This window comes from Apis cerana, linkage group LG9 (genome assembly GCF_029169275.1).
Source record: "Apis cerana isolate GH-2021 linkage group LG9, AcerK_1.0, whole genome shotgun sequence".
NCBI classification, from domain to species: Eukaryota; Metazoa; Arthropoda; class Insecta; order Hymenoptera; family Apidae; genus Apis; species Apis cerana.
The window spans coordinates 11,206,753-11,233,972 of record NC_083860.1 but is presented as its reverse complement, the minus strand read 5'-3'; the positions used below and the strand labels follow the sequence as shown (position 1 = coordinate 11,233,972).

The 27,220-nt window shown below is 38.5% G+C and overlaps 3 protein-coding genes and 1 long non-coding RNA gene across 10 annotated transcripts in view; 1 reads left to right on the top strand and 3 right to left on the bottom strand.

Annotated features, from left to right (window-relative positions):
* Nucleotides 1-3,897, bottom strand: part of LOC108000589 (insulin-like peptide receptor) — a 36,492-nt gene extending 32,595 nt beyond the window's left edge. Inside the window, exons 1-2 of one of the 3 annotated variants that reach the window (XM_062079660.1) lie at nt 1,457-1,928; nt 1,234-1,392 (exon numbers count right to left, since the gene is read on the bottom strand). The gene's annotated coding sequence lies outside the window, so the exon portion shown is untranslated. Of the gene's footprint in view, nt 1-1,233; nt 1,393-1,456; nt 1,929-3,759 lie in introns of those variants that run through there. The other 2 variants (XM_062079661.1, XM_062079658.1) reach the window with 2 other exon arrangements.
* A 665-nt stretch (nt 3,898-4,562) lies between these two features.
* Nucleotides 4,563-12,531, bottom strand: LOC108000527 (UDP-glucosyltransferase 2). 2 transcript variants are annotated; one of them, XM_062079667.1, is made up of 8 exons: nt 10,853-12,531; nt 8,672-9,961; nt 7,130-7,396; nt 6,718-6,916; nt 6,418-6,594; nt 5,684-6,001; nt 5,330-5,555; nt 4,563-5,259 (listed from the first exon to the last, which is right to left on the bottom strand). In XM_062079667.1, the coding sequence occupies exons 2-8, from the start codon at nt 8,912-8,914 to the stop codon at nt 5,121-5,123; spliced, it is 1,569 nt and encodes a 522-aa protein (XP_061935651.1). In that variant the 5' UTR covers nt 8,915-9,961; nt 10,853-12,531; the 3' UTR covers nt 4,563-5,120. The 2 variants fall into 2 exon arrangements, with proteins under 2 accessions (XP_061935651.1, XP_061935652.1); XM_062079668.1 differs by having other exon boundaries at nt 11,271-12,531.
* On the top strand, nt 5,253-8,052 carry LOC133666706 (uncharacterized). Of its 2 annotated transcripts, none has more exons than XR_009831200.1 (4): nt 5,253-5,411; nt 5,478-5,583; nt 5,716-6,091; nt 6,639-8,052. It is a non-coding gene; the product is annotated as an uncharacterized LOC133666706 (long non-coding RNA). The 2 variants fall into 2 exon arrangements; XR_009831199.1 differs by lacking the exon at nt 5,253-5,411 and having other exon boundaries at nt 5,444-5,583; nt 6,639-6,947; nt 7,089-7,475.
* A 4,664-nt stretch (nt 12,532-17,195) lies between the features above and the next one.
* LOC108000614 (rhodopsin-like) lies at nt 17,196-27,192 on the bottom strand. Of its 3 annotated transcripts, none has more exons than XM_017061055.3 (6): nt 25,966-27,192; nt 23,498-23,592; nt 20,873-20,983; nt 19,240-19,499; nt 18,361-18,476; nt 17,196-17,705 (listed from the first exon to the last, which is right to left on the bottom strand). In XM_017061055.3, exons 1-6 carry the CDS (start codon nt 26,161-26,163, stop codon nt 17,679-17,681), a joined length of 807 nt encoding a protein of 268 aa, XP_016916544.2. In that variant the 5' UTR covers nt 26,164-27,192; the 3' UTR covers nt 17,196-17,678. The 3 variants fall into 3 exon arrangements, with proteins under 3 accessions (XP_016916544.2, XP_016916543.2, XP_028523842.2); XM_017061054.3 differs by having other exon boundaries at nt 17,196-17,563; XM_028668041.2 differs by lacking the exon at nt 18,361-18,476 and having other exon boundaries at nt 17,196-17,563.
* Between the last annotated feature and the right edge of the window lie 28 nt (nt 27,193-27,220).

Genomic DNA, 27,220 nt, shown 5'->3' with positions numbered 1-27,220 from the left:
ATACTATAAATAACTTAACAAGATTAACATTGAATTGACGTTTTTTTTTTTTTTTTATTTATATAATCGACCGAATTAAATGACCACTAAAAATTTATCGTGCGACGTTAAATTTAACGTTCGTCGCACGTTCGATATCTTTTCTTTCAAATTTAACGATCTTCGTTATCGATGTGCACACTCGTTTATAATAATTGCGTTACATAATTGATTAATTAATCGAATCTTGTTTACGAATATTCGTTTATCGTAAAAATCATGGCCTCGATTGTTCGATTAATTGTTCGTAGCGTGTTTACTAGATGTACGAAACACTGTTCGTACGTCAAATTCAACGCAAACGATCATTTCGTTCCTCGAATTGCACGAGCAAGTTCTTATTTGCGTTCAATTGCTTCCGACTTATCGAATGTCACGGCGAAGAGCACACAATGAATTTTTTATGCATATGCGGTCAACGATACGCGCAAACTTCTTTCGCGTATGCAAAAAATATATCGGCATAGAATAGAAAAGACAAAACATTGATAACACGTGATAAACGCGTGCGCGGAGCAAGTGTTGCAAAATTAGAGTCGAACATTTTCTTGTGTATGCACGCGTCAAATATATTCTGTTAAAACTCGTTAAAACGATAAACTTCGAATAAAGAAGGAAGCTAATGAAACAAATAAAATAATTGTAGAATTAGAAAACAAAATAAAATTTTAGAATTTAAAAGAACGATAATAATCGTATAAATTTTATACGTACTTGTAATAAATACTCCCATAAAATTTCGATCGATTTTCTATTTTTCGAATTTATTTTCGTGGTATTAAAAAAAGAAAAAAACAATTCCTAAGAAAAAAAACTTTTTCATATCATGAAAAATATACTTGTATGATATCTGTAAATATTAATCTTTACATAGATTAAAACTAAATTAAAAGTATCTATAAAAAATTTGATTGTTTACTCGAAATAACAATAAATGAATAATTATCTTCGAAGCAAATTAATTATTCTATAACCTAAATATTTAATCGCGAAGCTATCATGGAAGCACCTTCAATCGGAAAAATCAACGTCTAGACATCAGGAAACATAATAACATTCTCTTCGACACACTTTGACCGACACGCAATTCGAGCGAGTATGGGACATGATTGCTTGTTGCGCGCAATTATCGTGGAAACCGTTCAAATCGCCGATTGAGGAACGTGCTCGAACTTTTCACGCGCCAATACTTACGTGTCTCATAAATATTACGTACATTCCTGGCCGCGAAGTGGATCCGTGTCGATCGTCCTCGATGTTGACGATGATGATGACACGTCGATAACACAATCACTACCGGAGCACCACTGTCGTGTGTCCCGCATTACTCGGCATGCCGATAGTCCGAAATCACTGCGTAAATAACAAAAATAGACATAAAGTAAACTATGAAGGGAAATAATTTTTACACACGTACACACGCGTAAAGATATATGTGTATAAATACACATAGAAAAGAAGCTGGAACGATGTATAGTGTATCGCGACCGATTACAAAACACGCGACCACACGCTAATTCTCTTTTTCTACGTCGTTTCTTAGCCGGAACTTTTTCAAGGTTTCGTCTGTACGAGATTTCACAAAAGACAAGCATTTACTCGATAGACCACGAAATACCGTCCTTTTCCTTCCGACACTTCGCTCCACGGATTACCGTTTAGGATAAAACAGCGCGAGTACGTGTGCGTGTACACGTGCGCGCGCGCGCACTCCTTCGACAGACGCGATGATTCGTAGTTGCTTCTAATGCGTAGTTAGCATCGCGAACCCGGTAAAATAAAGTAAAACGTAAAGAGGAAGGAAAGACAAAGAACCACTCCTCGAAGGTTAAAGCGATGAGACGCCATCATCGTAGCAGCCTCTGCGCGGTCCACGCGCCGCTTGTTTACTTTATCCCACCTTCGAACAGGTTGTTGATACGCACCTCGCGATAGTATCACGTTTATGAACGAAGAGAAATCATAATTGACGGTATCGATCTACCGTAACTGTGCTATATATATATATAGATATATATATATTTTTTATCGATTTGAAAAATCGTTTCTCGTACGATTAATAATTTAAATCGTAGAACGGAAGTGTGAATTCACGATAACTAAGAACAAAACTTCACGAATCGGACAAGTATATCAGATACCGTACAAGGCGACCATGTTATCGTCACTGGCGCACCTCGGATTGCTTTTTTAAACCCGACACCGTAAACTACGCGGTATTCACGCGCGACGCGTTCGACAACGCGCGTATATGCTACACGCGACACAACAAACGCGACTCAACACGTTCGATCGTGCGAGAACACGTAATTCACTTGCAGTGTTAGGAAAACTCGTAGCACAGTAGGGGAATGGTGGAAGGGAGGGGATAGAGAAAGGGTGGTCACGAGTGCGAAATTCCATGTTCCGAAATTCTTGAATTATTACTGAATTTTCCGTACGATGCAATATATACACAATATATACACGATCGTTGGTTAAACTCGAGAGACGAAGAAAAACACAACGAAAACGAGAGACACGTGCCACGAACAAAAGACAAGAAAACGCATATATGGAGTTTTTAAAAAAGAGCGAAACGAATGGAGAAACCAGTCAGAAACATTAATTGCGACGCACGCTGTGAGACCGTTTTCTTCCCCGTCGCCATTATCGAATGATAAGAAAAAGAAGGGATGCTTTCGACAGGGTGGAAGGGGGGTTGGAGAAAGAAGGGAGGACGAAGCGTACGGTTAGGTTAGAGACAAAGAAAGAGATATAGTTTGGTGAGAGTGAGTGAGTGAGTGAGTGAGTGAGAAAGAGAGAGAGAGAGAGAGAGAGAGAGAGAGAGAGAGAACCGGCTGCTGCTGCCCGCGTCCCGTATTGCGTAGTAAGCGCTTGAATGGATTACGTCACGCGCCAAAGGCAAGCGCAAGAGGGTAAAAGCGTCGCGTCAGACACACAACACGGACGAAGCTCCATACTGTATAGAGCATTTGTTTGTTGCATCGGTTGTTACGCGTGTCCAGCGTGCGCATTTTGCATGGAGGACTTCGGCCCCGACCTCGGTCGTTTGTTTTCCGGTCACCGACAGGGCCCCCGAGTTGCGAGAGAAACGAAGCACGCACCTACCGCCACCGTATGAAACTCTACACGCTCGTATGCGCAGCATCGTTTACCGTTCGCGCATATTCGTGTGACAGGATGCCGTTTTCCAGCGTTTCTCGTGCACCTTCGCCGCGTTCCCGAGGAACGATCGATCGTCAAGATACGATACGAGGGATTCTCCCGCGACGAGTCCTCCCATTTAGCGGACCATAGAACGTTCATCGCTACGGGTGGAACTCCCGCGTCGCTCCCCACGTGTTTTCGCGATCGAACAACAGTCAAGTCAGTCCTCTCTTCGTGTCTTTATTTTATCTTTTCCCCCGCTATTTCTATCTTGCTCCATCGTTTTCCGTTTCCCTTCTTTTCTTTCTCACTATCTCTCTTTCTGTCTCCGCTACACAACTACGTCGGTTCAAGTGTCCTCTTTTGTTTCTCGTTTCTCGTTTCCCACAGACTCTTCTCTCCCTTCCTCGACCATTCGCTTATTTTTCGTCTCGCGAACGAGTTTGCCAAGTCACGCCGAAAACTGGCATCGTGTTCCACGTGGGTAAACGTGTCCTTTCAAAACACCACGATTCTCACCACTGTCGCGCACGTACACATTGCATTCCACCGCGCATAGCGCGTATTTACCTTTCGGCTGTGCTCGCGTGCTCCACAATTCAAACTCTGACCGCCTCTCGTATCGCCTTCGCGCACACGAATCGACACAAGAATGATGGCGAAAGAACACTTGATACGAGGCAGCCCTCAAAAACGCAATAACAGAACACACACCAACATTCTGACGAACGAGTCAGCTGGTACTGATCCGATCGTGAACGAGTGCCGACTTCGCCACGGGTCATGGACGTAGAAGCGTCGTGGAAATACGAGTATCCTCCTCGTGTCTTGTCGGGAATCCGATTTGTGCGCCACCATTCGTACAAAGCCCTTAACTAACATCAGTACCGTATTCTACGATGCGATAGCCCTTCCTTCCATCGCCTGTCTTCTGCCATTATCGTTCGACGTTTAATCGTTTACTCGCGAATATATATTTGGACGATAAAATGATCGAAGCTGCAAATAGTCGAACAAGATTACATCTATTTTCCAAGTTATTCTCCCGAATGTGAATATTTATCGTTTAAACGATCGGAATGGCAACTGAAGTTTAATTTCGATGGTGGACAATGCTGATAGGTTAACTTTCGATAAGTCCCCTTAAGTGCGTACATCATGGATGAAGCACCATCCTTTATTGTACGTAGAGGGGAAAATGAAAATGTGTGTTGTCAGTGTCATGTTGATCGCGCGAGTATTAGTAACTTGTTTTTAACATTTTTTTGTTGTGGTGTTGGATCATTGTTTTGAACGACAGTATCGTGTATTATTTTTTATATTTGTCTCGATGAAGGTCGTATAAAAAAAACTCGTTAGAAGTGATTAATGCGTTCGCGATGACGGATCCTTTTTATTCAAATTTAATCGTGGTTCGTTCTAAAACAAAAAAAATATAAAACGCGTTACGTAAAATTTTATCTCTAATGTTTGCAAACAAGCGAACGTACCGCAATAAAATTCTCGAAATTTAAACGCTATATTTATTATGAAGCGATAAATTTTTATTTTTATTATTATCTTTTTTTTTTTTTTTTAATTGATTTTAAAAATATTTTATATATTTACTACTTTGTTTTTTTTTTTAATTTATTTACAGATGATAATAACAAATATCGTCTATCGTAAAATTTTAAAATTTGTTTCAAATTTGTTTGGTAACAGTAATCGACGGTAGTTAATACAGAGATCTGTACGACGATTTGTACAATGATATTCCTTCATTTTTAACACGATAGAAATGTGATCAAATATTCAGATTTTTTTTTTACAGAACATTTCGATTACGATTGTAAGGCATTTATATGATCACAACGGTATCGAATGCTGTTAAATATAAAAATATCGCAATTTCACAAAATTTCATCGCTATAAAATTGACACTATTCAGTCTAATTAATTTTCTTCTTAACAGCTTGTTTGGATATAGTCCTCCAGCATAATTTCTTTAATCCGTACATCAATAGCGTTAATGTTATCACGTAAAATATTACCACATCGATGGAATAATAGTGAATAACGCTCATATGCCTGGAACAATATATTCCTTGTTAATTATCGCGTGAACTTTTTTTAGAGAAACCTTTATCGAAAAACTTACCTAGTAGAACTTTTTAAATGTTCTCCTTTATACTTGGCAACATGTTCCACCCACCAAGTGGCCAATTTTTTAGGATTAATCGGTAAATCTCGTAACAACGTGCTCCTCTTTTTCGCCGCTGTTCGATACGAATTATTGTGAATTGCAGCCACTTTGAGAATCCCATCGCGAAGACTCCCGATGGATATTCCGGCCAAATCCATCACCAAAGCGTAACCCAATTTTTCTGCAACGAAAGAAATCGTATCTCAAACGTACGTTAACGAGAATTTCGAGAATTATCTCGATTTTGAAAAATCCTCTCTTCTTTAAATTTATCGTAATATTATTTGCCCAATTTTAAATCCGACTAACCAGCTTGTGCCGCGTTTCCATCGTGATCACAGAAAACGGGCAAAACGAGGGTGGGAGCAGCGTGATAAGCGGCCTCGTGCAGAGATAGAAGTCCACCGTGGGAGACAAACGCTCGAAGCTTCGAGTGGCCTAATAGCTCTTGCTGCGGCCACCATGCCGCTGTTCTGACGTTCGATGGCAGATCTTTGATCTTCATACCTTCCCATTTCCATACAACGTTGCACGGAAGCGTGGCAAAGGCTGCCACGAAGATTTGACGAAGCGCCTCGGGCATGCCCGAAGCGCGGACCGACGAACCCATGGAAACGAAGATGAAACCTGCGCCAACGTTTCGCCATTATACCAACTTCGGAATTAGACGAAAATGGCCCATTCGGTATCACGGATCGATCGTGGGAAAAAGACAAAGTAATCTTTTTTTTTAAAATTTCGTTGAAATATTTACTATTACCGTCTACTTGGCATCGATCAAAAAAACATTTTGTATTTATTCTTATATTATTATTACATTTTTATATAATATATATAATTTTTATATTATTGTTATTCTATATTATTATATACACGCGAAAAACGTAGGAGAAATTTGCGCATTTGTTCGAGTGACCATTTATTTGAATTTCTGGCCATGGTGAAAATTGAAACGTCAAATTTGCGCGTCGACCTCGAGAAGCGGTCCGAGCATAAATTTGCCAGCTAACCAATGCCAATTGATTTACGAAACAACTACTCACCGCGTTGCAAAAAGGTCTCCAAATCCGGACTAAGGTGAGTCGCGGGTTTACAATGGAGGCACGCGACATTCACCACGTTCGCCAAGTAAGGGACCGAGTCGGCCACGCTGTAATGACTATTCTGCAATGTCAGGGGGATCTCCGTGGTCAAATCTCGCACGTCGGGTAATTGATTCCCTGTTGTGAAACGAGTTTTCTCTTTTTTTATTTTTCTTTCCCAGAAAAAAAAGAAGAAAAGGAGGAGAAAAAGTCATCGTGAATGAAATCGTGATGAATCGAGAAGTAAAAGCGCGATACTACCTAGATACTTTCTCAGAACCGGTTGAAGGTATCCGGTGATCATGAACCAGTGCATTATCCTCAAACTGACGAGGCAGGCGGCGTTCAGGATCCTTTGAACGAAGCTCATGTCTTGCGTCAGGGATTTGCCGAAGTAAGGAGTGACGGACCATGGAGATGGGTTCCCTTGCCGACTTATCGACCCACTGTACAAGGCCACCTGCGCCCGGACATCGCCACTTTAACTTTACGTATCACATACTCTTTTCAACACACTCTTCTTTAAATTTTATATAGAAATATACTCTGCTCGAGATATTCTTTTTTTTTTTTTTTTTTAATTTTATATAGAGATATACGCCGTTATTATTCTAAATTAATTCGATATTTAGGGGAAAGAGGAGAAGGAAATCGGAGAAGTAAAATTGTTTACCGTGTTGAGCATGATAATGGGCACGCCCTCGCCGTGGAGAACTCCGAGAAGGCACTCGGGGAAGGCTCCGTCCACCACGGCAACGTCCCATCGTTTGCGAGAATCGGCTTTGCCCCTTCTCAGCCAGGGTACCGATATTTCGTCCCGAAGAAGCGCCTCGCAAGACTCCCAGGCATATCGCATCGCGTCCCACGGCGAGATGGGCATTTCGTCCCGGAACCTCGCACCGACCAAGTCCCACTCAGACGTGTAATTCCCGACGTAAGCCTGCCGATATAAAAGCGAGCCACGCGTCAACATTCTTCTTCTTACGACTTCTTTAATATAATTTTTATCGATCGAGCAATTGGAGAATTACTTCTTCCTTTCTTTATTTAAAATTGATCATTTTAAAATTATCCTTCTTTTGTATAATTTTTTGATGTGTTGGATTCGAATAATTCTCGATCCAATTCCTCCATCGATTCGAGAATTATTTCTTTCTTTATTTATTTAATTTTATTTATTTTATAATTTTTGTAATTATACGATATAATTATGTACACGCGTGATGTGTTGGATTCGAATAATTCTCGATCCAATTCCTCCATCGATTCGAGAATTATTTCTTTCTGTATTTATTTAACATTTTATTATTTTTGTAATTATACGATATAATAATTATGATATAATTATGTACACGCGTGACGTGTTGAATTCGAATAATTCTCGATTGATTCGAGAATTATTTCTCTCTTTATTTATTTAACATTTTAAATTGTAATTTTTATAATTAATTAATAATTCTCGATCGATTCGAGAATTATTTATTTAACATTTTAAATTGTCGCGCACTGACGATCCCATTGTCCTTCTTTTATATAATTTTTATATAATAATTATATACACGCTTAACGTGTTGGATTCCTCGATCGATTCGAGAATAATTTCTTTCTTTATTTATTTAACATTTTAAAATTGTCGCGCACTGACGATCCCATTGTCCTTCTTTTATATAATTTTTATATAATAATTATATACACGCTTAACGTGTTGGATTCCTCGATCGATTCGAGAATAATTTCTTTCTTTATTTATTTAACATTTTAAAATTGTCGCGCACTTTGTACACACGAGTATCGCCGGTCGGTAATCAGAAGGTTCTCCGTTCACGGTCCGCTAAATTCCCCATGCTCCTCGATTCTCCCCGTTCCCGCGATTTATAATTCAAACTGTTTGCACGCGATACAAACACGAACCAATCCCTTTTGTACAATCTCCTCCTGCGTCCTCGCGCTCGAGCAAACTTGCTGCAATCAGCTTACAGCTTGCGATTGAAAACTAGAAGCTGCAAGCTTATCTAGAAACTATTCCCCATACGTATATATATATATATATATATCTCATACAAAGGAATATAATTGAACGATTTGAGCAAAGAGAAACGATAATTATTGGAATATTGCCGGAATTTAATATCGTTAGTTTAGGAGCGTGGAAATTTTTCTCGTTGAGAGAGGCACTGTGCCTCGGTACATACGGTGTAAAAAATTGGCTCGTTACCTCGAAAATGGGAGGGACGAACTCCTGCAGCCCATTATTCGCAGCTGGTCCCGGAAATGCGCTTAAAAGGGTCACGTTGTGTCCACGTGTTTTCAAACTGATACCCAACGCGACGAAAGGTATGGTGTGAGACTTGGTCCCACCCATGGTGGCCATTAGAACGTTGTAGGCGTGCGTCGTTCCATCGCAAAATATCGAGACGGCCAGCAGGAAGAGGACAACCGTCGCTATCGGATTCCTCATCTTTACGAACGTTCTTCGATTTTTTTTCTTCTCTTCCAATATGTATATATATATTTATATTTATATATGTACGCGTGTATTTGTATTCCTTTCTCGCGTCGCGTCCTCGTTCGCCGCTCAAACTGTGCGGCGATCAATCGATAACGCGATCGTTCGAACCATCTTCTCGAAACGGTATCATCGTTTTAAGTAGCACAACACCTTCGTGCCACCTTCTTCCTCCTCCGTCTTCCTTCCTCTGTCTCCCACCGCGTCTCGCGTACTTATTTATCCTCAACCGCTTTTATAGTCAGGATATTTATTATATTATTTCCACGATTATTTTCGCTTCTCGGCCTGAAGTGTGTATAAATCGAGCGTGGCGCGAGGATCTCCTCTATCCTTCTCCTCTCTCTCTTTTTCTTTTCCTTTTTTCAGGCGAGGACGCACGGGTGTACACACATCATAGCGGGAGGATTCGAAAAAACAGGCTGATCCATTATCATTGTAATGATGGGTTGACGAGAGGGAGGGGAGGGGGAAGAAAAAACGGCCATGGAACGGACGATTGTCTGGAGGAGGAGGGGGAGAAGGGGGAGAAGAGGCGGTTTTTCTTCTGGGCAAGGTGGAGGTCCATGGAACCTCGAGACGACTATTCCCTCGTCATTTGTACACGAAGTACGCGGACCATGACCGATCAGCTTCGTTTCCGTGATTCTTTATCTCGCTTTCAACCTGTGAAACCGCGCCGTGGTGCGACTGATCGTGCGTAATGATTTATTTATTTATTCTTCATCGCGCTATTTCAAAGAAAGGCAGACGCGGACGGAACGTATACTAATTGGAGACGTGTTTGCGTCCGAATGGAACGTGTTTCCATGCTCGTATGACGTATATTTAATTTTCTCGCTCGCGTCGACCCTCGTGTTTACACGCGCGTGGCGGATAAAGAAGGGTGGGGAGGGAAAAAATTGTCAAATTCTCCGTTTCCGATCAACGAGATATCCCGTCGAAAGGGAAATATTCTCCAGATATTCCTCGTTTCCTCCCCTTTTAACTCGACGAAGCCTGCACAACCGATAAAATTTCAATGTTCATCGATATCTCGCCGAGAAGATTGTTTCGAGCATCTCCTCGATCCCAATCCTCTCTATATTTCTTATCCCTTTTAAATTGTTCCAGTTCCACCGTCTTTCCTCCGCTCGAAAAATGGATCACCCGATTTCGTCGGGGCGTACCACTCGGGTCTTGATAGGATAAAAGGGGGATGCCGAGTCCTTTCGCGGACAATGAAATTCGATGATCCGGGTGCACGTTAAAATTTTCGAGAACGTGAGAAGAAGAAGAAGAAGAAGAACAAGTGTGTAGCTCTCGAGTAACATCGAAGTAATCTAAACGGGAGGGGGAGGGGGAGGGGAGAGATAGGTTTGGGAAAAATAGTTTGGAAGAAAAATCGAAAGGTTGGTTAGATTAGACGTTTCGAAGATGCTTGGGAAAGATAATTAGAGATTTCTTTGGAATAACTAATTATGGAAAGTAGGTCTCGTTTCTAATCGTGCCCGAAATTCACGCCTTTTGAGGATCGAATTCTTCGCTCGATCGATGCTCGCCGATTGAGAACGAACGAATCGAGGTGAAAAAAAAAATTTACCTCTTTTAAAATTCTATTTCTAGTTCGTTTATTCGTCCGAAGACTCTCGAAGAAATATACCGAGTCTTAAAAAAAAAAAAAAAAAAATCTCGATCTTTTTGATTCTTAATTTTTGTCGTCCCAGATAGAATAGAAACTTGCGCGACAACCGTGACGAACATACGAAAAGAATAAGGCGAACACCGATGACGTCGTTCCGCGCAACGTTGTTTTCTCGAAAAATCGTTTTTCGAATCGGTCGAAACGATTTAAGAAGTTTTAAAAAAGCGGTCGGTCGGAGGGCGATCGGCGGCAACACTTTTTCTTACCTCACGCCTAGCCTCGTCCGCGACTTTCTTCCTTTTACGCGTATCAGCTTTCCTCCTTTCTCGCGCACTCGTTCCTCATCGATCGCCTTACCATTTCCACGAACCAAGTTTTTTTCTTCCAACGACCAACGACAACAACAACAACAACAACGCTCCTCTCCGCCGATTCTCTTTCACCAAGGTCGATACTTTTCCATCGATTAACAACAATCGTCCTTCTCATCCTCTCCTATCCCTAATATCTTTCCTCCTCCTCCTTCTCCTTCTCTTCTTCTTCTTCTTCTTCCTCCTTTCTTCTCCTTCCCCGCTACGAATAAATCGGCGGATGATTTATTTACATTGCGCCGCGAGTCGAATCGAGGATACCTCGGTTGAAAACGATTCGATAAACGTACGTTTGAACGGTAAAAATACGAACTTTTGGAAGTTGTTTGAAGAGAACTCGGGGCAAGGGTCGAGCGGATGAGCGCGAGAAAGAAGAAAAACGAGAGAGAGAAAAAAAGAAGGGAAAGAAAAGGAAGAAGAAAAATCGAGGAGAAAAATTCGATTTTCCGCGAAACTTTTGCGAGGCACTGGGACGCGTTGCGACGCACGAAGCTTGGATATAGCCGAGCGTGAAAGTTTGACTGGCCAGCGGCAGCTTTAATGATCAGCTGTGCTCGAGAGAGAGAGAGTTTTGCCTCCCACCAGAGGACAGGCTTCTTGGCGTTCGACGATGGTCCCGTCGATGTGACAGTCAGGATGCAAGCAACGATCGAGACCCGATTTATCCCATTCAATTTCGTTTTATATTTCCTTTTCTCGTCAACGACGAGAGTGGAGAGTCTTTTTTCTTTCTTGCTTCCCATTTCGATTCGAGATTTGATTTTTTTTTTCTTACAAAAATCCTTCGGGATTATTCTTACTTATATGGCACATGTTAAATGGAAATGAGAAGCAGAGAGATATTGTTGGTATAACACATGATCGTAATAAACATCGACACAACGTACAATAAAACAACACTTTGCTGGAATGTTGTCCATCTCTTAATTGTATCGTCCTCGAATCATTATCTTATGTCGTTAACTCGATCTATCCATCCAAGCATTTGGGTTTTTAACGATAATGGCCTGTTTTGTTGTGCTTCCTTCTTTCTTCTTCTTTCGCGCGCGCACGATTCTATTTCTCATTTTCGCCTCAAAACCGATTATCTTTATTTTTATTACTTTAACGTATTTTTACGCGTCGCGCGTTTTTAAAGTGGCAGCTTTGAAACGAACGTTGGGGAAAACGGTCGTTCAACGAACGTTTGAACTTTTTAACGCTTTCCATTTTAGTTTTAACGGTTTAATTTGTTGAACAAGCGCGAGTAAGATCGCTCGATCGATCGATCGATGGTTAATTAATGCACGAGGGCGAGGAAAAGATCGGTTTTTAATCGGTCTTTCGATATTTTTCGAACTTGCCGTTACAGAAGGGAACCGTTCACGGCCCAAGTGAGAAAACACGATGATTAATTTCACGGTCGGCCGTTTTAAGACCACTAATTTTTTTCCAAGGATGAATAAACGGTACTCCAGACGATATATAGTGAAAGTTGAAAATTTGTTAAATAAATCTCTGAAACACGAATTGTGTAACAAAGTAACGATGTTTCTTCTTTTTCTTCTTCTTCCTCTTCTTCTTTTTTCCTTGGAACGAATAAAAATCCGTGTTCATTTAAACGGAATTAAATAACGGATCTGGAAGCAAGAAATACATGATGATCCTCCATCTGTATAGATATCATATTAATGAAACGACTCTCGTTTAAATTTTCGATCTAAGTAATTTCAGATTTCTATAAAAAAAAAAAAAGAAAAGAAAGAAAAAGAGAAATCGAAAGAATCGGGTTTATAAATGGCGCTCGCGAGATAAATAAAATTAAAAGTCGGATAAGATTTTATAATTTTATAAGTAAAATAAAAGTCAAAGATTCGATGTAATAGTGAGCAATTTATAATCTTGCTCATTTATGGGGAGAAGAATTTTTTTCTTTTTTTTTTTTTTTATTAAGGCGATAAAACTCACACATCGAAATTTTCAATACTCGATCGAATCTCAATACGGTCTCGCGATCGAGTTTCTCTTTCACGTTTATTTTCTCTCTCTCTCTCTCTCTCTCTCATATCGAGTTTCGACTTTATCAATGGATGATTTATCGAGGTTTTTCTTCTTCTTTTACCGCTGACAACCGCTTAAAATAAAATTGGAAACGCTCGTCCATTAAACTTTTACTCACGCTTGTAAATTCATTTCCTTATTCGATGATCCCCCTCGTTCTTTAAAATATTTCAAACAGAAGGGAGCACGTACAAGACGTTGAATAATCATCCCGTTGAACGAACAACCTTCAATTAAATTCGAAAATTCGATCCAATCTAATCTTTCCGTTTTCGCTTCGACTTTCTTCTTTCGGAAACAAGATTGTGGGAAAATATTTCTTTTTATCTATTTTTCGAGTTAACGAAAATTTTATGATTTTCTTTACGAGCGTAAATCGACATTTATTCCAAAATTTTATCCGATAATCGGTTCAATCGCCCGTCAAATTTTCGAATTTCCAAACCAAATCGTTCGGAAACTTAACGATCCGAATAAAGAGAGAGAGAGAGGGGAGGGGGGAAAATAAAACGCGAGAGAACGCACATCGTTGCGAATCAACGGCGAAATGAAGAATTAGGGCAAATTTCACTAGTTCGAGTACCGTTACTCGATGGAGAACGATTCGCCGTTGGAACAGTTGGTTGCACCTTGCCCATCCCATATCGAAACCGTCGCCTATTACACGTATCGTGCATATCGATTTCTTTCTCGATCGCGGCGCGTGGCGCAATCGAAAAGAAGGAAACAAAGAAAGAAAGAAAGAAAGGAAGGAAGAAAAAGAAAAAATCTCTTCTCGATCCAATGCGAACACGCACGTCACGCAACGTCTTCCATTAAACGTCTTCACAAACAAGTATCCGAGACGAGAAAATTCTTTACAAGTCACGCACAAATCATCTTTCATTTTTATCTTTCATTCTTCCCCTCGTTCTCGCCGTTCTCTGTCCCATTCACGAGGATGAAGCTCGTTCCACTCCTTTAACGGCCCGCCTCTTTTTCGCAGAGACGCTTTCCTTCTAAAAAGAGGGGGAAGGGAAACGAAAATTCACCGACAGATCTGGAAGAAATCATCGAATTCTCGATATATATATACACACGTTGCATTTTTGCAACGAAACGCAAGACAAAATACTTTTTCTCTTCCGTAAGGATGAAACAGAATCAAAATTTTTATGTTATATTCGAGATCGTTCTACATTCGAACAATCGAACGTGGAGATTACGATCTTTCGAAAATAGAGAAGGGAGATGTTTTTCCTTCCTTTCACGGGATGGGATAAAATCGGGAATGTCGAAACGAATCGCGTTTACAACGGTTTCTAACAATCATCTTTTCCATGGTCCACGATAAAACGTATCTCCTTTCACACTCGATCGAATAGGCAAATCACTTACAACTGCCTCGAGATCGTTTTATATTTTACGAAACTTTGCGCGAAACGAAATCGTCCAAACGTCTCCAAACGATCGATATTTATAATCGTTCGAATCTTTTTTTTTTTTAAATCGAGTTCTCTTTTAAACGTCTCTCCGCTTGTTCCTTTTCTCTCCTTTTCTCCGAGTCGAGAAACTCGTGAAAGAATGAGATTCGCATTTGTGAGGGATTCGCTTGTGAAAAAAGATTTCGAAAAACATCGTTGAAAATTGGCGGAAAGGCGAAGTGAATGAGGTAACATTAGCCCGACGTTTGCATCGCAAACACTTCTCGATTTCATCCGTATTCGAATCTCGTTTCAATTTTTACGCCATCGTTCTTCCTTGCAATATATACATCGTGGCATAATACTTTCCCGAGTTTTTATTATTTCTCCTCGGCATGCGTTTTCCACGAGACGCAGATTTCTTGTTGATTTGTTAAAACGATATCTGTTGTCTCGTAATTTCATCGATCGAGACTTTAATCGACCGAGGTGAATAATTTTTTAAAGGAAATTGTAAATAAAAGATTTGATGAATCCATGTACGATGAAAATGTCGAGATAATATTAAAAAAATCATTAAGGTTAAATAAAATGGTCTAGATGATAGATTTTATGAATTTTAACTTTTACTATTTTGTTATTGAAACAAAAAAAAAAAAAAATACACGTGTAACACTTTCTCACTTTCGTTAAATAGTAATTGCCAGGCTGCGGATGTTTATGCGAAAAATTACATTTTTTATGAAATGGAAATGAAATTTAAACGCAGATTTATCGGAGAATATCACAAACACGTGGAGAGGCAACTTAAAATAAAAAAAAAAATAAAAAATTGATCAAAGTGAAAAAATAAATCATATTCTTTTTAATCTTAATGATAATAGTGCATGTGTATTCCATCGAACCTAGAAAGCATTAAAGTCTATTTGGAAAGTTAATTTTTTTATCTATAAAATACTTTTAAAAAGTTAATTAATTTTAAGATTAAAATGTACGAAGAAACCATTTTCTATCGTTAATCTCGTTTATATATTACTCGAGATAAAAAGGAAGCAAGAAAATTTCTACCATTAGATATCGTTCGTAAAACTGTTTGAAAACAAATAGCTTCCTTTGATACTGCGATCGCTCCACTTCTTTCCTCCTCTTCTTCCCGACAGAGAGAGAAGAGAGTATAAACAAGCCATACACCACACATCGCCGAGCATTTCTTTGGCCGTCCATTCCGTATGAGGAATCGTGCGCCAACAAATGTGGAAAAGAAAGATCCAACCTTCTATTTCGTCTCAAACCATCTCTGCTTCAACTCGAATTTTCATCCTTTTTGTTCTTACGTAATTTTCGATCTTTCCCGAGGAAAAAAATCTCGATTTCCGTTTCGTTCGTTTCCTTTTTTTCCCGCTCGTCTCGCTTGGCGCTCGCGTGCCGATTCAATTAACAAGCAGGATAACCATCTCCTCTCGCGATAATAATCGAGCGAGATCCGTCGATGTGTTATAATAACGAGTTTGCTTCACACTCGTGCCGATCCTTTTCCTTCTTCGATCGTTCCTTTTTTTATTTTAAAAGTTTCTTCCACGAGATAATCAATGATACTCGTATATTCGAGAACAAGAGATTCGACTACCTCTGCCTGTAATTTTGAATATAGGCAATCTTCGGCCAATCGTGTCACAGAGGAGTAGTTCACGAGCAGAGTAGGAATTTTTTTTCGATTTTTCCTAGCGATTTCACTTTCCTCGTCGTGGCATAATCGCGCGTGTTACGAATCGCAATATGAATTCTCCATAACGTATGCCGTTTGATGACGTTTCCCTCGCCCACCCCCTCTGAGAGAAAGATAGAGAAAGAGAAAGAGTGAGACGGGGAGGAGGAGGGGGGGAAAAAATAACAGTGTGTAACTTATTACTATTCTATGGGCGTGAAATCTCTCTGTTCCATTAGGGGTGGTGAAAATTTGATTGGTTATCGACTATTTTTGCCGGGTAACGTGTTGTTGTCTGTTTTACGATCGATTCTTAACCGACCCGGTAATTGCTTCATTGCTTTATACGTTCTTCTTCCCACACACGCGGCTTCATTTACCATTAGCCACAAAGCCTTATGGACTTTAAAACGGTGGATTGTGTGTGATGTAAATGGAGTTTAATTAAAATTCTTGTTGTACTCTTTCGGTAACGTTGCTGCGATCACTTGCGTTCTGTTTAACGATTAACACTTTCTATGTGGCCTCCTTTTGCTTATCTCTCTCTCTCTCTCTCTCTCTCTGCGCAATTTCGCTGCGCCATCCGTGAAATTTTACCCAGATTCCATGCCACTCTTCTATCCGGCAGTGCATAAACGAAATCGCTTTTCATCGTTGCGTTTTGTCTTTTGTCGAATTTCCCTTCTCCCTTTTCTTTTTTTTCTTGTCGTATCGATCGTATATATTCATCGATACCTCACATTCGAACGAAGGGAGTAGCAATTCCGTTCGCTCGAAAGAAAATATCCCAGACTCGTTTCTCTTACGTTCGTCACACTAACCCACGCACCCGTGAACGAAAAAAAGGAACACGAGATCATCGATTAACACGGCGTAACGTAATTTCTCGCTCGCATGGAAAGACCGTTTACCTTTCACCCAAATTTTCCAACCTTCCTTTCTTCGTCTCTTAAAAAAAAAAGAAAAAAATCTCTTTTCATCTTCGAAACGTGCAGATTCAAAGGAAAAAAAAAAGGTAAAAAAATGAAGAGAATTTTCCTCTCGAGTTCGGGTAAAAAAAGAAAAAAGGTCCGAAGCTGACGAGGCGAGGTTAAGGTTAAGAAGAAAAGAAAGAGGCGAGTTTATTATTGAGATTAAATTATCTTTTGATATATCGATGTACGTTCCGTTGGAACAACGCTTATATCCAACGATTTCACGATTCGTTGAGCGTTCAGCTTGAAGCTTGGCTCGCTCGATGGATAGCGGTCCTCATTTCCTTTGCTCCTGCCTGTTCATCGCGGTCAACGCTGTGTGCTGGCTGTCGGGGACCGCGGTTCTCGAGCTTCGCGCGTCGAAGATCTTCTTCAGGAAGCGGGAAAATTGGTTGTTCAAACCGGCGTAAATTATAGGATTGTAGCAGATGGAGGATTTGGCCAGCAAGGCTGGGAGCACGGCCACGGTCGCCGATGGTTTCGCCTAGAAATTTGAATGAAAAAAATTAACTGTTTTTTTTCTTTCTTCTCCTCCTCCTTTTCTTCTTCCCTATCTCTTTCTCTCTCTCTCTCTTCTCGAGGCCGTTTAATGCATCCGGTCATGGCGCTGAGCGTGTTAATGACACCTGTTCGTAACGGAAAATAATAATGCTTTCACTTTGTGAATGTATACACTCTTGTTCAAAAGTGGTGGAAAAAGAGATCGAAGGATTAATTTGTTTAGAAACAAATTTTCTCTTTCTCTGGTTCTCGAAAAATTTTCCTCCTTCTCGAACGAGATGGAACACTTCAATAGGGATTCACTCGTCGTTGTTCCCGTGACTCTCGTTTGCGGCGCCACGCTCGTTTCCCCCTCCGCTTCTCTTTTCTCCGATCTTCGAGTCTCTCGACAAAACTGTTTCGTATTTCGCGAAAAACTAATCGTCCATTCGTTCGAAAGAGAGGAAACTTTTTTTCCAGCCAAATCGTGTAAATCAAACGTTTGTGTATTAATTCTCGCAGCTCGAATTTTCGAAACGAGATCGGAAAAAAAAAAGAAAACGTAACGTAAGAAAGTTAACACTACCACGTTCGGGATTAACGAAAAGAGAGGAGAGCCGGACGAAAGTTAAATTTGAGCGATAACAGGAAGCTATATATCTCTACGCGAAATATTGTTTGCCTTTGTTAAACTTGTTGCGGCATTGTTCGCGAGTATACAGTATTTACATATATGATATTTGTATTTTTTTTCTCGATTGTTTGAATGTTTATAGAACGTAAATCTTGGTAAATACTCACGTTGAAATATTGCGCAGCGATCGCGAGGGCAGCGTAAGGTGACCAAGCGAGTAAGAAAGCCGTTATCATTAACGCAACCATTTTCGTAATCTTCGCCTCGCGCCTTCCACTTGCACCTGAATCATAAAACCGACTAATTTCGCGCCTCTGGGATAACGACCAGGCGTCCTCTTCTTTCCTTTCTTGTAAACGCCAAGGAATAAAGCAAGGATTTCTTCGCGTTTGATTTTTCCGTGCGTAAAAAAAAACTTTAAAGCGATAACAAGAAAGTTAAGAGAATTAAAAGAAAAGAAAAGAAAAAAATGGGCAATCGAGACAAGCGCGAATCGTGATTCCCGTATACGAAATAAAGTTGATCGTTTGATTTTTCGATTTTGGGTTAAAAAAGAAAAAAAGCGAAAAATAATTTAGATTCTTAACGACAAAAAATACAAAGGAGATTTCAATTTTCGAAAAAAATTTCAAATTTCTTGATAAATTTGGTTTGGAGAAGCTATCCAAAAAAAAGGAAAAATGAATTAGAAAATGATAGAGAAAAGCAGGTTTGAATAAATGAAATTATTCACGGCTAAATTGACATTTGACGGAAAAGAAAAAAACGCCACTAACTTTCTGTTCAACACTGTCACTCCGATTTGTCACGTAGCTTTCATTTTTTTATCGTTTCGAAGGGGGAAGAAATATAATCGTCCGCGTTCTTCGGAAGAATCTTCCGATAGGAAAGGGATCTTCAGTCCCTGGAAAACTGAATTCGAATTCGAGTTTCTCGCGGTTTAAAATCAAAAGGAGGGGGTTAAATTTCGCAACAAGGTATCGAAGAAATGACGAGAAGATTTCCATTGTTGGAAGATGTTTGAGGGGAGAGAGAAAAAAAATCACCTGCCCTCTTGCGCACTTTCTTCAAGGTCAGTATGATTGCCACGTAACTGGAAACGATGGTGAAAACTGGGACGATCAGGCCGAGCACGAACAGGAATCCTATATAGGCCTCGCTCTTGGTTACGGGATCGTGGACCTCCCAGGACACGCTGCAAGATACGTTCCCCGCCTCCGGCCCGTAACTTCCCCAGCCGAACAATGGCGGCAAAGAGAGGCATAGCGCGTATATCCAGACAAAGGACGCCAGTATGACCGCGTGTCTATCGAAAACAGACAGTTTCCACGATTCTTAAACGAAGTGTAAACCGTGTGTTTATTTGCAATTTATTCATATTTATTCTCTTATCCTTTATTGTTCGGCAAACGTTATGTACCACCGCTCTTCGTTTCGACTCGTCGTTTCCCTCGGTGTGAAAAATTTACGATGGAGATCGTCTCCTAAGATTTATTTCGTCCATTAATCATCGTAACGCGGCCACTTAAAACCGAGTCTTTTATCATTGGATATCATTGAGATATTATTACTCGAATGATTCAACCGATTCTTGATCTTTTCAATATCTTTTTTTTTTTCTTCTTCTTTTTCTTTTGCGTTTCTAAAATAAGTAATCGAAGCCATTCTATCATTCGTCGGAACGGAAAGGGAAAAAAAGGCAATAAACTTCAATCTCGGTTCGCTTTCATCTTGTTATTAATCCCGAACTTACGAGATTTCGCTCTACTGAAGAAACTGATCTTCTGATCCCTCCCCCTCCCTTCTTTCTTTCGTGCACGCGTTTTTTCCCTTCGAATTATCTCTTAATCCGGCGAGGAAAGAGCGTCGAGATTCTTAAAAAATGATGAGAACTATCTTTGTTAAACCCTGGTTGATTAAAAGAATCAGTGTACACGATTCTTTAGACTTAGAAAAAGTCTAAAGTCTTTTCTTCGAACGATCATGATTCATCGTTTGTCAACAATTTTCGCGAAACGAGATTGAAAGATAGATATGACATGTGGAGCAACGAAGATCCATCAGGATCATTGAACAAGGGCGACGAAATTTCCTTCGTGCCCTATTTTTCATCGAACTGTGTAAATCTGGTAAAAACGATCTAATCTTCGTCTAAGATATCTCGCGTAAATAAATTCCCTTATCTCTTCCCTTAATTTATGATTAAAAATTTCCAATTCTGATTTATCGAATCGGACAAATGTATTTTTCTACTGATTTTCTCGCTTCGACGAAAAAAAAGATTTTTTAAAAATTTCAAATTTTACTAATTGATTTAACAGCTCTCTAATTTAATTTTCATTGGAAAATATTATTTGTGCGAAACGTACTATGCAATTCGTTTTAATTATATGACATTTTGTTTCATTGTTTTCGAAATACTTAATAATTTTCGGGATCAATTATTTTTATCGCGCGTAATCGCCTCGATATAATAATGGAACGAGAGCGAAATAACGTTTGGAATCGATCCATCTGTTTCGTAATTTCTTTTCGAAATATCGCGACAAGTGGGAAATTTCGTTGCACGGTTCGGTGAACAAAGTCAATATCCTTTTCAATGTTTCTCCACGAAACGTTCCTTCGTCGTGATATCTCGGATTTATGAAACAAAGGAAAAGAAAATCGAACGTTCCTTACCTTGTGGATAAAGCTTGCATCGGTCGAGCCACCAGCAGCCAACGCTCGACAGCCATCACTGTTAAATTCCCGATACTGGCGAATCCCAGAGTGGACATAAACCAGGCATACCTTAAAGAAAAAGAAAAAAGGAAAGAAGGAAAAAGAAAAGAAAATTGAGAAAACATTTTAGAGATTGATGAAAAAATTGTATCCTGCCAGATTATTGATCCTATTTTGCCAAGTTTGATTGAAAATTTTTGTCAAGAAATGGAAATCGAGAGAAGACGATAGAAGAGAAGAATCTCGATGAGCGAATCTTGTGATGAACGAGTTGTACTTTTTAATTTGACACATTTGATCAATAAAAATTTCCAATGACAAAATTTTTCCCATCACAATTCTCTTAATCTCTGCATCCTTCCAAGATCGATCGTTTATCGATCGTTGACTTATCTTTCATCAGAGAATACTCGTTTTCCCTTTTTATTCAGACGTTTGGCTGATTCCAGTCCGATTTTCAGTTTCTTCGGGAAGTTTTTCTTCTCGATAATTTAAACGTCGAACGTTTAAACGGCTACAAATCGGCGAAATCCCGCTTTGCGGTAAGAAAGGCGCGCAACAATACACTTTCTCTTAATTTTCCCGCCTCGACCGAGAGATGTTTTATGGGTTGAAAGAGACGACACCGGATTTTTACGAAACCACCGCGGTAAGCGGCGCGCAAAATGCTCATCCAGATGATCCTTCTCCCCATTCCTCCACGAATTAGTAACCAATAATTACGTTGGCACAAACCTCTTCTCCGTTCTCGATTAATTTTTCGCAAGATTCTCGAAAAATAAAGACTTAACAATATTTTCCTTTTTCTTTATAAAAAAAAGGGGGGGAAATCAGGTATGATCCTTCTCCCCATTCCTCCACGAATTAGTAACCAATAATTACGTTGGCACAAACCTCTTCTCCTCTTCTCCGTTCTCGATTAATTTTTCGCAAGATTCTCGAAAAATAAAGACTTAACAATATTTTCCTTTTTCTTTATAAAAAAAAGGGGAGGGAAATCACGTGTTTCAGGTATATTCGTTGTAGTCACGTGTCGTGCAACATTTGAAATATCGAAGTAAAGAAAGAAGAGGACAAAATAAGATGCGAGGCAAGAAAGAAAGTGGATGAGTCGCTGGGAGGATAACAAATGAAATTGAAAGAATGGCAAGAAAGACGAAGAGAAGTGGAACGCAAGGAGAGACACTTGTGAAAAAAAGAAGAAAAGCAAGCGAATAGAGATGGAAAGCGTCGTTCGAGGAATCAAGGAAGATGGAAACACGTTTGTCCCATTCTACGAGAATCGAACTCGTTTGTGTAACGATAATTTTCCAATTTTATTCTTTTTTTTATGTATATACCAAGTTTTGGTAACCATTGATTTGTTTAATAAATCATGATCACGATTGTAAATTTGCACGAATTGAATTCTTCGAGTTGGGAAACACGTAATAAAAATGGCTCGTTTGCAGTCTCTCTGGGATTTGATTTGGAAGAATATTGTTCTCCTCAAATGGGAGGGATTATAAAACGAGTTTGCTCTTAAAGGGGATATAATGAAACGATCGTTTGAATGAATGAAAGCGATGATAATAAGAATGAAAAGAGTCCCGTCTATAATTGAGTTAATTACGAGTAATTGGATTGCGAGAGTTTAAGAAGATTAAGAGGAGTGGTAGATTTTGGAAATGTTTGAAAAAAAACTCGATCTATAAGAAATATTTAAGAGGAGAAGAAAGATCGGATCGATCGGCTTATCATGAAATTTTCTTCAAATAATGAATGAAATCTCGATTACGACCTTGTTATCGTGAAAATGATAAGATGAAGAATTTTATACAAGTACAGAGTAAGTGCAGAGTTTGCTTGGTGAATTAATTATACTTTTCCAGGAGATATGGACTAAAAAAAAAAAAAAAAACGAAGAGAAGGGCCGTGTATTGTTGACCGTGTTCCATTTTCAGAAAAATCTTTCTCTTTCGACGAGAAGCTTTCAATGGAACATCCGTTGCTTTACAAGCTCGTTATTAAAAAAAAAAAAAAAAAGGAACAATTCGTTATGTGTACATATACGCGTGACAAAGAATCCAATTTTCACTTTTGTCAACGATTGATCTCGGTTGTTGTGAGCCGAGGTTACGATGTACGCGACATTCCATGGGTTTCCAGTGAAAAAAAATTTCATTGTGTTGCGCAAAATGGCGAGAACCTCGATAAATAAAATGATATTGTTGCAACGTTGAATTTTCTCTATCATTTTTTATCTTTCGATCGTTACGTTCCATTCCCTCCGTTTTAAAAAGATTTTTTCTTCGAAAGAATTTTTCACATTTTCATCCATGCATCTTTTCTTTCTTTTTTGTAAACTTTTCTCTTCTAATGTAAAAAAAATAAAATCGATATTTATTTCGCTTAGCCATCCAATTTTGGAACAAAAATTACTCGGATCATCGTTCGATTCAAAGCTCAAAGGATGATATTCATCCAAGAGTTGATTGGTGTTTGTTGGAAAAGAGGAAACGAAGATTATATACCATACTCGATATGCTTCAGTAAGAAAAGGAAAAGAAACGTTATCGTAGTCGTTTAAGGAATAAGTTATACCAGAGACACATTTTGTAGCCCCAATACCATCCACCAGTGGCGGCAGAGACCATCGCGACAGGATTTCCAAATATGGATACCAGAAAATCGCCAAACTGAAATGAAAATTATTATATTGTTATTCGATATTAAATTTTCTTCGAAAAAAAAAAAAAGAAACAATTATTCGATCATTCTCTTATCTTATATATTTAACAAGGTATTTTAGTTTAATTTGTAATACAAAAATTTAATACGAAATAGATACTTTTAACTTAATATTGATTATTTTAAAAGAAAATATGTTTGATGCCCTCTTTCGTACAAACAAGTAATCCGGTAGATTATTTAGATTATGACATTTAAATTATGCTCGTTGTTTAAATATGTTTTTACAAAAGTTCTTCCTTAGCCAGGAAATTTTAATCCCTTTTTCTTGAGTCAATACACAGAAAAAGAAAGGAAAACACACATTTAATTATCGTTTGCTTCTACTTTTAAAAATTTAATTTTCGACAAAACGACGAAACGCAGAGGGAAAAGCGTTGTACAAGCGGCCGATCGATAAAGAAGAATGCGATCCTTGTAGAAATCTTTTTTTCGCGTCTTCTGTAATTTTATGGAAATATTAAATATTCGCGTTTTTTTCTTTCACATTGCTTCGTGGAATTTATAGAAAAAGTAAACGCACACAAGACCGAAAGAATGAACTCTGGCTTTGTGTGTCGATTTCTTGATTTCTGAAAGCCGTATAATTCGTAAAGAAGATTAAATTCAATCAAACGGAATTCAATTACATAAAGGGTAACAAAAATGCAGCAAGTTCCCTTTAAAAGGATATATTCAGAAACGATTTTAGATATTCCCTGTGTATTTGAGACTCTTTCGTAGCTTGTATGATAAATAGTTAACTCTCTTTGCAAGCGTAAATGCTTTGAGACTATCACATAACGAGTTTCGGACGTCTAAATAGACTTATTATTCAAATCCAGACGAAATCGGGATATATGTTTAGGAAACATTCCTGAAATTTATACATTTTATATACATAAAAAAAGGATGGACAAAGATTCAAAAGATAAAGTTGCGCGAAATTTTCTTCAATTTGAGAAAAATTAAAAAGCTTAAAATTAAAATCCGAGCGAAAGAAATTTTTAATTCTTCTTTAATTTAAATTTCCAAGCTTCTTGAGCTAGACAATTCCTCCTTTTTATATACATAAAAAAGGATGGACAAAAGATTCAAAAAATAAAGTTGCGCGAAATTTTCTTCAATTTGAGAAAAATTAAAAAGCTTAAACGAGCGAAAGAAATTTTTAATTCTTCGTTAAATTTTCAAGCTCTTACTCGAGCTACGCTTAAACAATTCCTCCTTTTCTTTCATTTTTCTCGGTGAACGCCTAACTTCTCAAGCACATGTATCCCTTTTATCCGCGAATCTTTAATATAATTTTTATAATATAATAAAATCTTTAATATTCAATCTAGCTCCTGATTAAAGAAATGCAAGATTCAAATTGAATCGATAACGTTTTTTATTCATTCGTTCGTGCTTTAAATATCGAAAAATATATATTTATTTTCTAATTCTAATTTTTTTTCTTTTTTTCAACACGAACAGATAGATCTAATTTATTTTAATCGAGATAAAATACAATATGAAAATGATTTTCGTAATGAAGAGAAAAATAATGACAAACAAAAATATTTAATTAAATAAGTGTTGAATAATGTAGAAATGAGAGTTAAAATTTCTTTCAACTCGTCGTAATCGTTCAATGAGAAATTTAATCATCGATGCAACGTTCATTAACAAACTTGTCGCATTTAAAAGAAAAAAAAAAATATCGATCGGGAGAAAAATATCAATTTTCAAATTATTTCCGCAAATTTTCATTTCAATATCACTTGTCGGGAACAGAATTTTAACTGAACGAATGAGTAAAAAATTTTTCTTGCAAATCAATTAATTGAAATTCATCAAATTAAAATTTCATTTTCATCGATCTACGTATTATTGAATTAATAGTAATGGAATTTAGTATCGCTATGACGGTGAAATTGATTGACTTTTAAAAGAAATCGAAAAATTATATGCAATGTTTTACAGAGAAAAAAGATAACGCGATAACGCGAAGCAATGCATTTTTATACAGATACGGTGCGCAAAGTGGGAGCAACACGTCCTCCATTCTATTCTAACCGCAACACTGTGCGTCCCTTTCGATCCTTATCTACAAACTACTCGCATACACAAACTTATACGCGATTCCTGCACGAGCGAATATTCCATCTTCGAATTTTCTCTAATAAACTTAAACGCGTTTCAATAAGTTCACACAACGAAACGATCGTTTGAATAACATAACATTTAATTGATATCTCAAAAAAAAAGAAAGAAAGAGAAAGAAAAAAAGTAATGAAAATTTCGCTCAAAATCTCAAGTGAGAAATTATTATTATTATTATTATTATTATCATCATCACTTACGACTAGATTAAACAGAATCACGTTCACAGGGGTCCAGAGTATCTGCGCGTCCTTGACGATCACGATCGCCACCAAGAGATTCGCAGTGAACCCGAAGAATCCTATAAATCCCAACGCGATCGCGGCACCGATGTACATCACCGGACTTACTTGATCCTCGTAAATAACATGCTCCATTGTGCTCCGGTTCAAAGACATTCCTTCTCTCCTTCCGTCTCTTTCTCTCCCCTCTTTCTATCCCTTTGCCCTTCCTTGCCACCTTGCTTGCACGAGTAGTAAAGTATATCGAGGCAAATGGAAAAATCGAGAAAGAGAACAAAGGGAATGGATGGACACCACGTGTTTTCCCCGATTGACACTGAGCGTGCACGTACACACACTCGTAATTCGAAGGAATTTTTTGGTATTCTGTCTTTCTTCTTATCCCTCGTCGGCGGAGGAGCACAAATCGGCTCGATCAAAAACAAATGTATGGCCAAGTTTCAAAGTCTACCTACCCTTATATAAAGCCCGGATGAAACTACCCTCTTTCCTCCGACCGCACTGGTAGCCGCCTCCTCCTCTACCTAGTCATAGCTAGCGGCTAAAACCAAGCGTACAGAGAGAAACAGCATGCGCGAGAGACCATGCCACTGTATCGTAGAACTCCCCCGTTTATACGCGTAGTAACGGCGTAGTAGATTGCGATTCCATTGTCAAGAAATCGACGAACCACGTGCTAATATATATATATATATATATATACTTTTTTTCTTTTTTAATCTACCAGATCAATTTGCTCCCTATATTCCTTTTTCGATTATTCTCTTGCCTCTTGGTTCAAGGATATTCCCTTTTGAGAATAGTGATAATGGAGTGTAAATCTGGTCACGCCAAGCGATGCTGGCTTTTACAAAAGCGATGAAAGAATGGACGATGTTATAATTTTACGCCTGATTCTTCGAGTTTTGTTTGGATAAGTGTTTTAGAATTTAAAATTATTCTATGAAAAAAAAAAAAAAAAGAAAAAAAGGAAAAAAAAGAATGAAAAAAATTATGATTCGATCTATGTAGTTTTCGTGCGTTTCAATTTTTAAAGAAATCGTTTGTCGGCCAGCTGAAAAGTTTATAAATCCGATTAATCTCGGTCAAGAGGATTATATTCATTACTCGTGGATTATTGTGAATACTTACGTTAAATAAATCGATATGATAGAGGATCGCATCGATATAACACAAGTGCAGGTTTTTCTTTTAGCTGATTAAAAAGTTACGT